The sequence below is a fragment of the Zalophus californianus genome, chromosome 4 (assembly GCF_009762305.2).
Source record: "Zalophus californianus isolate mZalCal1 chromosome 4, mZalCal1.pri.v2, whole genome shotgun sequence".
Taxonomy (NCBI): Eukaryota; Metazoa; Chordata; class Mammalia; order Carnivora; family Otariidae; genus Zalophus; species Zalophus californianus.
Genome location: NC_045598.1, coordinates 191,218,430 through 191,230,900, shown reverse-complemented (window position 1 = coordinate 191,230,900; position 12,471 = coordinate 191,218,430). Strand labels below are relative to the sequence as shown.

Sequence of the window (12,471 nt, the reverse complement as noted above, 5' to 3'; positions counted from 1 at the left end):
CTGACTCATCTCTGTAATTAGGTGGAGAGATTGGATTCTTTTTAGGGTTCTGTTGGCAGATGTGTCTGTCACCCCGACTCTCGGGCTACCCTTCTCTGCCCTGTGCCATGCTGCCCGGGGGTGGGAGTGTCCTCTTTGGGTGCCTCAGATATTCTGTGGGGTGGTGGGGGTTACTGCAACAGTTTGGGGTCAGGATTTCCACAAGAAGCCCTGTTTGGATTTGGATTAGAATTGTACTGAGTTTGTGGATCAGTTTGGAGGAAATGGGTGTCTTTGTTATATTGTCTTCTCCCACGTAAAGATGGTGTCTGTTAACCCTTCTCTCCATGAAGAACTTGCTTATTTTTTAAGGTTTATTTCCAGGTGCTTTATCTATTTTATATCTCTTTTTAAAGTTCTGTCTTCTTTTTTTTTTTAAGATTTTATTTATTTATTTGACAGAGAGAGACACAGCGAGAGAGGGAACACAAGCAGGGGGAGTGGGAGAGGGAGAAGCAGGCTTCCCGCCGAGCAGGGAGCCCGATGCGGGACTCGATCCCAGGACCCTGGGGTCATGACCTGAGCCGAAGGCAGCTGCTCAACGACTGAGCCACCCAGGCGTCCTGAGTGTGTTTCTTATAAATAATGTATAGCTGTTGGGTTTACTTGTCACCAATTCTGAACACCTGTCTTTGGTTTGGTAGGATGATTGCCATTCTGTTTCTTTAGACCACTGACACAGCAAAGGGTTTAGTTTATCATCTTTGTGTCCTTTGAAGTACATGCTCTTCACGGCCGCCCTCTCCTTTGGTTGTCCCCACGCCACTCCCCCCTCCCCCCCGTGCACCTGGCATGTGTCTTGCAGTTCACATGTGCTCTCGTGATGCGTGGGCCCTAGGTTGGGTGCCTTCTTCGGGGGTTGCTGCTCTTCCACCTGTGGGATGGCCCTACAGCTCCAAGTTGGGCACTACACCTGCACCTGCAGAGGTGGTCCTGGGGTCTGTGCTACATGGCTGCCAGAGGATCCCAGCACTGGGCTTGGGGGGGCGGGGTCTCACTGGAGCATTCATTTTCTTTTCTGTTTTTTAACGATTTTATTTATTTATTTGAGAGAGTGAGAGAGAGAGAGAGCACAAGAGGGGGTAGGGTCAGAGGGAGGAGCAGACTCCCTGCTGAGCAGAGAGCCCCATGCGGGACTCGATCCCGGGACTCCAGGATCATGACCTGAGCCGAAGGCAGTCGCCCAACCGACTGAGCCACCCAGGCGCCCTGGCGCATTCATTTTCATTTCTTCTTTGCCACTGATTCTTATTCTCTCTTCATGAGCTTATTTGCCATTTGAGTCTTTTCTTACTATTTGTTGCTTATATTTTTTTACTCATTTTTCCACTGGAGTTGCTGTGTTAGTTTGCAGGAGTTCCTTGTATCTTCCTAATATCAATTCCTCATTGCTTTTAGTAGATGTTATGAGTATCCTGTCTTCTGTCACCTGACTGCTAACTGGTCCCTTTGTCCTTGATTTTGATGCAACCACGTTTATCAGTCTTTTGTCCACATGGTTTATGCTTTTAATGTTTTCTTTACAAAGTTCTTCCTTGGCCTAAATCCAAAGATATTCCCTTACATGTCTTGCATTCACCTTACAGTTTTATTTTTACACTGAGGCCTGAATCTGTCTGGAGCTACTTTCTCAGGGGGCTAGGACGGATTCACTTTTCATCTCCTAAACTGCCCACCTCTGCCCTAGGCCACACTGGTGCCTGTGTATCTGCTTGCGTTAGCACCCCGAACCCTGGGAGCCCCCTTCTTCTCTTGGTCTTTAAGACTGTCTTCACTGGTTGTGTGCCTTCCTTTCATCATGGAAATGCTACAGAAGATCCAAGCGGCATTTTCATTGGATCCATTGACTTGCATTTTGAGGCGTGCTCACCCTCTGTCAGGTAGCTTGTCCCCTATGAGTGCAGGGCCACTCGAGAGGTCTGCAGTCATAGTTCCCAGCCGTCTATGTTCCTTGTTGCTGAGTGAGTATAAGTCACACACACCCACAAACGTTTTAAGTACAACCACTGAAGAAAAATCCCACAGAACAATAACACATACAACTTTCTGACCAGAAGAAGGAAAATAAAACCAAACCTACTTAATCTAGTAAAAGGCAAAAGCAAAGAGAAAGGCAGTCCAATGTTTCTCCGTAATAATAGCAGCCAAACACGAGGTGACACAAATTAGGAACTATTCACTCAGCAACAGGGAACATCAACAACTCGAAATATGCCCTTTGTCATCAAAAAGGGACATAATCCCCTTCATGCACCCAGCATGGACTGGGTGCTTCAGTGGGGTGGCAGCAGTCTGGAGGAGAGGTGACGGCCCTAGGCACTGGTGGCTGGAGTTGGATATAGAGAGGGAGGTGTCAGGGCCTCTGAGGACCCAGGGGACTGTGATAGCATAGAATTCAAAAGGAGTGCCTCCAGGAGGTGAAGGTGGCAATCTGGTGGTGGAAAAACTCTGTTGGTTTTGGCTTTGAAGAAAAAACTGTGTACCAGCCTGGCCTGGGTACACGTGACAAAGCCACTGTGAGCACAGGGAATGTATGGGGATGTGGCTGCAACATCAGCCAGGTGCTTCCAGATCTGCAGGACCTCTGTCATCTTTTGGTGGCCAGCCAGGAGGAGGAGGGATGCACCAGCCGATGTAGATGTACATATAGGTATCATACAGATGTGATTGCATAATACATCATTTTTCATGTTTCTAGCTGTTCTGTAGCATGATTATGTGTTAGAGAACACTGACCACCAGCCAGTGTTAACATTAGCCATTCATTTATTCAACTTTTAAAATAACATTTTTATTAGAGAAGGAATACACATTAGTTGTACTTTGTAGTACATATAGTTACATAGAAGGAAAATTTTAAAACCCACTAAATGCTCTCTCTCAGTTTTCTGGTATTTACCTTTGCAGTTTTGAAAATACTACAGCAGGGGCACCTGGGTGGCTCAGTAGGTCGAGCATCTGCCTTCAGCTCAGGTCATGATCCCAGAGTCCTGGGATCAAGTCCCACATCGGGCTCCCTGCTCAGGGGGGAGTCTGCTTCTCCCTCTACCCCTCCCCCTGCTCAAGCTCTCCCTCCTTCCCTCTCTCTTTCTCTCAAATAAATAAATAAATAAATAAATAAATAAATAAATAAATAAATAAATAAATACTACAACAGTATTTCCAGAAGCGTTCTGTTTCTCTGTATGAACAATGCTGAGTGAATATGAGCTCCCATTGCTAGACACGTGAGTTGTTTCCAGTGTACTTGCTAAGTATCGAATAGTAAAAATTATCTCTCCCGTTATAATTTCTCAACTTTTTCTTAGTTATTCTTACATGTTTATTTTTTTGGGTTAACCTTCCAAACACTCTAAGTTCTAAAAACATTCCTTCCGATTGGAAATATTAGAATCACATTAAGTGTATTAACCAATTTTGAAGTTATATCTTCACAATTATTGAGTTCTCCTATCCAAGGAACCTTGTATGTGTTCAGATTCCTCTATATACCTTAGTAAAAATTTATAGTTTTATTCATACTAATCTAACATACTCCTTTTTAACTTATGCCTGAACTTTTATGATATTTCCATGGTTGTTATTGCTGTGATTAAGGTGAACTTCATTTCTGCTAATACACAGAACAAGTTTCTGCTAATACACAGAAGAGTTGTTGGTCTCCTCTGTCACACAGGTGATACAACATTACAAGTCTCCCTAATACCTTTAGTGGTAGTTCTGTTGATTCCTTTACTTTTTATAGGTTCACAACTAATGACAGTTTTATCTCTTTCAAATATTTAAATCTCTTCCCTTTTTTTTCCTTGTCTTATTGCATTGACTAGCATTTCCAAAAGTATGACATACTGGTGGTGAGAGTATGTGTTCTCATTCTGACTTTAATGAGTATGCTTTCAGCCTTTTACTACTAAATATTATGAAGGCCTTGAGTTTAATATAGGTATTCTTGTTCAAGTTAAGTAAATTTTCTTTTATTTCTGGATTACTGAGAGTTTTTAAATCATAAATAGACATTAATGGGATGTCTGAGTGGCTCAGTCAGTTAAGCGACTGCCTTCGGCTCAGGTCATGATCCCCGGGTCCTGGGATCAAGTCCCACATTGGGCTCCTTGCTCAGCGGGGAGCCTGCTTCTCCCTCTCCCTCTGCTGCTCCCTCTGCTTCTGCTCTCTTTCTCTGACAAATAAATAAATAAAATCTTTAAAAATAAATAAATAGACATTATTTGATCACATCTTTGAACATCTGCCAAGATAATCACCCGCTAATTTATTTCCCAGATACTGAGTGCCTGTTGTGCTCCACACCCACACTCTTAAGAAGCTTATCATCCCTGGGACTCCTGGGTGGCTCAGTCGTTAAGTGTCTGCCTTCAGCTCAGGTCGTGATCCCAGGGTCCTGGGATCGAGCCTCACATTGGGCTCCCTGCTCAGCGGGGAGCCTGCTTCTCCCTCTCCCTCTGCTGCTGTTCCCCCTACTTGTGCTCACTCTCTTTCTGTCAATAAAATAAATATATTTTTTTAAAAAGCTTCTCAATCCCCATGAGAGTGTTTCTTTCTTTCTTTTTTTTTTTTTTAAGACTTATTTATTTGAAAGGGAAAGAGAACAGGGGGAGGGGCAGAGGGAGAGGGAGAGCCTCAAGCCGACTCCCTGCTAGCGTGGAGCCTGACACGGGGCTTGATCCCACGACCCTGGAATCATGACCTGAGCCGAAGGCAGACGCTTAACCAACTGAGCCACCCAGGTGCCCCAACACTTACATTCTTAAAAGTGAAAGGTTTATTTTTAATGTACCATATTTTTAAATCACTGCACTTATGCTCATGTCTTTTTTTCATTTTGCTATGTTCCAGTTCTTCACCACCAGGAGTGTTCCTTGAGAAGGACTATGAGATTTACCGGGATTATAATGTGGATGGCCACCTTCTTCACTACAGGTAGAACCCACTGGCTCACACTTGGTCCTGTCTCCTGACCTGAGGGTAGTTTTCCTGGCAGCTCTTGGGTGAGCTGGAGAAGAATCTGGCTCAACAAGAAGCAACTAGCTGGATGTATACAGCATGAGGGGTCCTGTACTGGCCAGAGGAACATGATGAGAGGCTGTGGGGCCACCAGCACCTGGGCAGAGGCCTTTTGGAGTGGCCCCCAGGTTCATGTGGCAGCTTTCAGGAAGCTGGAAGAAGCTTGTCACTGCCCAGTTTGGGGAGCCATGGAGCCCATTGCTCCTAACAGAGGAGTGAGTCCTTGGGGGATCCTCAGCATGTATTCTACCCTGGAGCTCCAGGCCATGCATCAGAGTGCTTCCCAGGTGAAGTTGGGAAGATTGATGTTCATCATAAGGAAGGAAGTGGACATTGGCTTCTCTTGGTCCTGGGTCGGCCTTGCAGGGTATTGCAAGGTTCCAGAGGTGACCCTTGGGACCCCAGGGCACAGCATCTGTCAGACTGGGCGGGGGCCATCCTCAGCCAACTCATAGGTCCAGGTGGGGTGCTGTGCCTCTGGGTGGCCTAGGTGCCCTCAACAAGATACCAGTGTTGGGAAGGAATTTGAAGACCTGAGGAGCGGGCCTTTGGTGGTTTGCTCAGACAGTTTAAAGATCGATCTTGGAAGGGCTAACCCGGTTTGTTGATATGGAGTGAATCTGAGGCTACCTGGGTCCGCCAGTGTGGGTGTGTGACCGTGGGTGTGTTTTGTAGCCTCCCTGTTCTTCCATGTCCTCCTCAGTAAAGTGGGATGCAGAGGGCTGACTGGGTGGGCCCTCAGTGCACCTGCTGCAGGTGAGGGTAGGTCAGGGCAGGCCCTCAGACTTGGTGTTTCCTGTAGGGTGCACGTGCCCACCTGGTCTTTGGTGGCCTGTTGCAGCCCTGGTCCTGCTGTCCTGTGTGTCATCTGAGCTGGTTATGAGAACGACACGTAGTTTTAGGAACGAAGGCACTCACCCAGCCAGGGCAGGAAGAACGGGAAGGTAAAGTGTAGGGACAGACTAGGGAAGAGACTGCCCCCCCTACCACAGTGTGAGCAGGGTCTGTGAGGAGGAGGGGAGCAGGAAGGAGCTTGTCCAGGGTGGCTTGTGCTGCCTACCCAAGGTTGTGTGGTGGTCAGGTCCCTGAGCAGGGCAGGGGCAACGATGGGAAGCCTGGTAGACAGCCCATCCACTCCAGGCATGGAGGTGAATTGGTGAGCCTGAAGGTTTACGGGGCAGTTGGAGGGCTGTGTGGTTCAAGTTGTTTTTCAAACAGAACCTCAGATGTACAATTTCTTGTCCACATGAGCAAGGCTCTGTGAGTTCCACTCACTAACTTTGTTGTGGAGGTCTGGGCATCTGCATACATGGCAGCCACCTCCTGAGGAGGCAGCTGCAGAGCAGTTCCTCCGGCTTTGGTCTTGTGAGGTGCTCTCCATTCTCCTTTTGGAAAGAGGCCATGGAGAAGTACTCTGCGCTGAATGGAGCCCTCGCTTCCTGCTCCTGCCCTTTCAGCACCTACTGCTGCCCTGCTTGCCTGTCTCCAGCATTTCCAGTGCATGGAAGGTTCTCTTCCTTCTCTCATGGTTTTAAAGAGTCACTGAATCAACCAGATCAAGCAATCGTCCCATTTTATGTAGAGACAGGTGTGACTCTCTGCCTGGGTGCCTCTGCCCTAGTAGAGTTGATGGGGGATTAAGGCATGGGTGAGGACAGGCTTCCTGGGTTTGGGGAACCATAAGGAGACAGGTCTGAGGGCAGGCCAGGGAGGTCGGACTGGGTAGAAAGGGTGGCCACAGGCAGCTGGGCCATCTGGCCGCTCAGTGGTCAGAGGTGGAGGGGTGCACAAGAGGCAGACAGCAGGGCATGGAAACTGGATGTAGGGCTTCAAAGAGCACTTCCAGAAGAAGAGCAGAGAAGTGGGGTCAGGTGGGAACACAGAGTATGGGGCTGTGGAAAGGCCTGGCCTGAGGATGAGAGCTGAAGCTGCCAGTGCAGTGAAGCCTGTCGGGGGTAGGCCCCTCTTGGCTGCTGGGCTCCTACTCTCCGTGACCAAGGGCCATCTCTGGCCCATTTTCCCAACTGTGACTTGGAGTCCATGACTCAGAGGTTCCTACATGGGCCTCAGGCCTGCCTTGACTTCTGTAGGGGTGCTCAGTGCCCATGTATGCTGCAGTGCTGGGCATTGCCCCTCAGCTCAGGGACATTGTTTGCATGGTGGAGGGCAAGGCCATTGGTCTGCCTTTCTCCTGACTCAGTCTCTCTCATTTCCACCCTGACTAGATGAAACCCCTCTCGGGTCCTGGGACAGATGTGTCATCTGACCAGCTGGCCTCTCATGTGCTCTTGACCCTGACACTCTTTCCCACCCTCCTCATCGTACAGCACGATTTTGATGGCCCACAATGGACAGGCCACAAGGTGCCTCCTTGGGCCACAGCCCTCACCACCCTTCAGCAGGCGAGGATCATTCTTTACCTCACAGCCCCTGTGGGGGCCCTGGCACCAGGGCTGGGTCACTATCTGCTGAGTAGTGGAAAAAAGTGCAGAAATAATGCTTCACACTTGCTGAGTGTTTCCTCTATGTCAGTACTGAGCTAAGGACTTTATCATAGGCACATTATGTGTCTTAATCCTCATAAAAATAAATGAGGACACTGAGTCAGAGATGGTAAGTGATTTTTCCCAAGCCCCACAGCCAGGGAGCAACAGGCTGAAGTCCAGTCCCAGATTTCTGGATTCCTAGCCCAGTCCTCAGGGTTTGCTGGCCCCGACACATTAACTGCCACCCTTCACTCTGCCTCCAGCAACCAGAAACAGACTTCCCAGGAGTGGGAGCCTGCATCCCAAGTCCTGCCGCTCTCTGACTTCTCCTCAGGACAGTGAGACTGAGCTGCTGGTCATCACTGTCAACTGGTAGGGTTGGATCCTGGCTGTGCTGAGTGGGCCACACACCTGGCATGTTGGAGTAGGCTGCCTCCCAGCTGGCATGGGCCTTCATGCTCTCATCCAGTCTCACATCACTGGCCCGTGTTCTCCAAGGCCTGCTTCTCCCAATCCCAGTAATTAGAAGTCTTTTTTTTTTTATAAGTTTTTTTTTTAAGATTTTATTTACTTATTCATGAGAGAGAGAGAGAGAGAGGCAGAGGGAGAAGCAGGCTCCCAAGGAGCAGGGAGCCCGATGCGGGACCCGATCCCAGGACTCTGGGATGATAACCTGAGCTGAAGGCAGACGCTTAACCATCTGAGCCACCCAGGCACCCTGGAAGTCTTGACCTTACCCAGAAAGGTGCAGCAACAACCAGAGGACAGGGGCAGAGGTGGCAAACTATACAACTGGTTTCTTAAAACTCTGATTTCCACTTTTGCAGTCACCACTGCATTAACTTATGAGACCAGCCTGCACACAGAGAACAAAATAGACAGAATTGTCCTGAAGTCATCAGAGATCTACTAAGGAGTGAAGACTTGAGGGCTGAGGAGGCATCAGTGCAGCCTGGCACACAGATGATACTGCCTCTCCCTCAGGACAGTTGAGAGTCTAAGAAGCTGAGCTGACCATTGGGTGGGTCCATGGCTCCAAACATCAGAGTTCAGAGGCCACAAAAATGAGCCCTAGTTAACAGTCCATGTTTCCACTTGGACTCCTGAAAGGCTATACCCAGCATGAGCCATAAGTAGACCAGCTCTCAAACCTAAGCCTGATTTCCAGTCAGTTCAGTCCCAGATGGGATTCAGGTTATCTGACCTTTCCACAGCTGCCTGTCAGAAACAAAAATAAATCCAGAGCCTCAAATGATCTCTACATTTTTCATCAGAATTTTGGTCTAAAATTATCCATAAAATCCTAAAGAATTGACAAAAAACAAAAAAAAATAGAACTGATAAGTGATTATGGCAAGTTTATAGGATACAAGGTAAGTTTCCAAAAGTCAGTTGCTTTCCTATATAGTAGCAATGAACAAGGGGAATTTGAAATTAATACCATTTACATTAGCACCCCCCAAAAATGAAATACATAGGTATAAATCTAAAAAAATATTTACAAAATCTAATGAGGAAAGCTACAAAACTCTAATGAAAGATAAAGAACTAAATAAATGGAGAGATATCCCATGTTCATGGACAGGAAGATTCAATACTGTCAAAATGTCAGTTCTTCCCAACTTATTCTATACATTCAGTGCAACCTCAGTCAAAATCCCAGCAAGTTATTTTTTGGATATCAACAAACTCATTCTAAAACTTATATAGAAAAGCAAAAGATCCAGAATACCCAACACAGTATTCAAGGAGAACAAAGTTGGAGGACTAATACTACTCAATTTTAAGACTTACTAGGGATGCCTGGGTGGCTCAGTGGCTCAGTCAGTTAAGCGTCTGCCTTCGGCTCAGGCATGATCCCAGAGTCCTGGGATCGAGCCCCGCATCAGGCTCCCTGTTCGTGGGGGGCCTGCTTCTCCCTCTCCTGCTCCCCCTGCTTGTGTTCCCTCTCTCGCTGTGTCTCTCTCTGTCAAATAAATAAAATCTTTAAAAAAAAAAAAAAAGCTTACTATAAAGCTACCATAGTGAAGACAATGTGGTATTGGTAAAGAATAGACAAATAGACCAATGGAACAAAGTAGAGAGCCAAGAACTAGATCCATAAAAGTATAGGCACCTGATTTTGACAAGGGGGCAAAGGCAATGCAGTGGACTAATGATAGTCTTTCCAGTGAATGGTGCTGGAGCAACTGAACATCTGCATGTAAAAAATGAATGTAGACACAGATTTTACCCCTCTCACAAAAATTAGCTGAAAATGGATCACAGATCAAATGTAAAACAAAACTCCTAGAAGATGATGTAGGAGAAAACCTAGGTGATCTTGGGTGTAGCGATGATGTTTAGATGCAACATTAAAGGCACAATCCATGAACATAGAAATAATTGATCAACTGGACTTCATTAAAATTAAAAATTTCTGCTCTTCAAAAGACAGTGGCAAGAGAATGAGAAGACAAGTCACAGCCTGGGACAAAGTATCTGCAAAAGCTACATGTGATAAAGGACTGTTATCTAAAATACCAAGAACTCCTGACACTTGACAATGAGGGAACAACACAGTTAAAAAATGGGCCAGAGACCTTAACAGACACCTCATCAAAGAAGATACACAGATGGCGAATAAGCATATAAAAGATGCTCCACATCATATGACATCAGGGAAATGCAAGTTAAAACGAGATCCCACGACACACCTGCTGAAATGGCCAACATCCAGAGCACTGACGACACCAGATGCTGGTGAGGATGCGGAGCAACAGGAACGCTCAGTCGTGGCTGGTGGGAGAGCAGAGTGGTGCAGCCACTTTGCAGGACGGTTTGGAGATTTCTAACAAAATTAAACACACTCTTACCATGTGATCCAGCAACCATGGCCCTTGGTATTTACCCCAAAGAGCTGAAAACATATCCACATCAAGACCTGTGCATGGATGTATGTAACAGCTTTATTCAGGGTCACCAAAACCTGGAAGCAACCGAGACGTCCTTCAGTAGGTGGACAGATATGGGAACTGTGGTCCATCCAGACAATGGAATATTATTCAGCACTACATAGAAATGAGCTCTCGAGCCATGGAAAGACATGGGGGGACCTTAAATGCATATTGCTAAGTGAGAGAAGCCAGTCGGAAGAGGCTCCATACTGTGTGATTCCAGGTCTCTGACACTCTGGAAAAGGAAGAACCATGGAGACAGATGAGCGGTCGCCAGGGGTTGGGGGAGGGAAGGACAGTCAGAGCACAGAGGATTTAGGGCAGGGAGAGTGCTCTGTATGACACTCTACTCGTGGACGCACGTCATGACACGTTTGCCCAAACCCACGGAAGGTCCAGCACCTGGAGTGAGCCCTGAGGTCAACTAGATGCTGGGTGATGATGATGCTTCATGATCATAAACCCGCGTAGGTTCATCGACTGTAACAAATGCACCCCTCTGGTGGGGATGATGATAATTGGGGAGATTGTACATGAGCAGGGGTAGGGGGTGTATGGGAAATCTCTGTACCTTCCCCTCAGTTTTGCTCAAAACAGTTTTTCCATCTGTGCCCAGGTACAGAGTGTTGTGTGTATGTATGAGGGCAGAGTCACAGGGGGGAGTCAGCCTTTTTGGAGCTCACAGGACACTCTGTGGTTGAAAAACTACCTGAGATGCTGAGGGGTGAGAGGTGACCCACCGCCCTGTAGGAGCACAGCAGGTGCTAGATGCAGCAGTGAGGCCTGCAGAGAAATAACCATATCAAATCCAGATCTAGAGAGGCCTCTGGGAGGGCCACCCCCAGCTGTTGGAGAAATAGTTCTGTGCCTGGTGCTGGGGTGTGACCAGAACACACACACACACACACACACACACACACACACACACACACACACACACCCTTCTTTGCAGGGAGTCTCACACACACACACACACACACGCACACACCCTTCTTTGCAGGGAGTCTCACACACACACACACACCCTTCTTTGCAGGGAGTCACACACACACACACACACACACACACACACACCCTTGCAGGGAGTCTCACACACACACACCCTTCTTTGCAGGGAGTCACACACACACACACCCTTCTTTGCAGGGAGTCACACACACACACACACACACACACACACACACACACACACCCTTCTTTGCAGGGAGTCACACACACACACACCCTTCTTTGCAGGGAGTCACACACACACACACCCTTCTTTGCAGGGAGTCACACACACACACACACACACACCCTTCTTTGCAGGGAGTCACACACACACACACACACACACACACACACACACACACACACCCTTCTTTGCAGGGAGTCTCACACACACACACACACACACGCACACACCCTTCTTTGCAGGGAGTCTCACACACACACACACACCCTTCTTTGCAGGGAGTCACACACACACACACACACACACACACACACACACCCTTGCAGGGAGTCTCACACACACACACCCTTCTTTGCAGGGAGTCACACACACACACACCCTTCTTTGCAGGGAGTCACACACACACACACACACACACACACACACACACACACACACCCTTCTTTGCAGGGAGTCACACACACACACACACCCTTCTTTGCAGGGAGTCACACACACACACACCCTTCTTTGCAGGGAGTCACACACACACACACACCCTTCTTTGCAGGGAGTCACACACACACACACACCCTTCTTTGCAGGGAGACACACACACACACACACACACACACACACACACACACACACACACACACACACACACACACACACACACACACACACACACACACACACACACACACACACACCCCCTTCCTTGCAGGGAGTGTCATGATGGGCCCCAGAGGAGAGCAAGCTGTGTGAGGGCAGGAGAGCAGCTACTCTAGGCTGCACTGCCCAAGGGCAGCCCAAGGGTCAGGGCGCCAGCAAT

General features: G+C 47.8%; 1 protein-coding gene across 6 annotated transcripts in view; it reads left to right on the top strand.

The window, feature by feature from the left end:
- The window catches only part of ARHGAP39 (Rho GTPase activating protein 39), a 108,017-nt gene that overhangs the window by 75,881 nt on the left and 19,665 nt on the right, over positions 1–12,471 (top strand). For 5 of the 6 annotated variants that reach the window (XM_027599343.2, XM_027599302.2, XM_027599318.2 and 2 more), the window contains one exon: positions 4,894–4,977. In XM_027599343.2, coding sequence (XP_027455144.1) covers positions 4,894–4,977 — 84 coding nt within the window. Of the gene's footprint in view, positions 1–4,893; positions 4,978–9,561; positions 10,951–12,471 lie in introns of those variants that run through there. The other variant, XM_035727022.1, reaches the window with a different exon arrangement.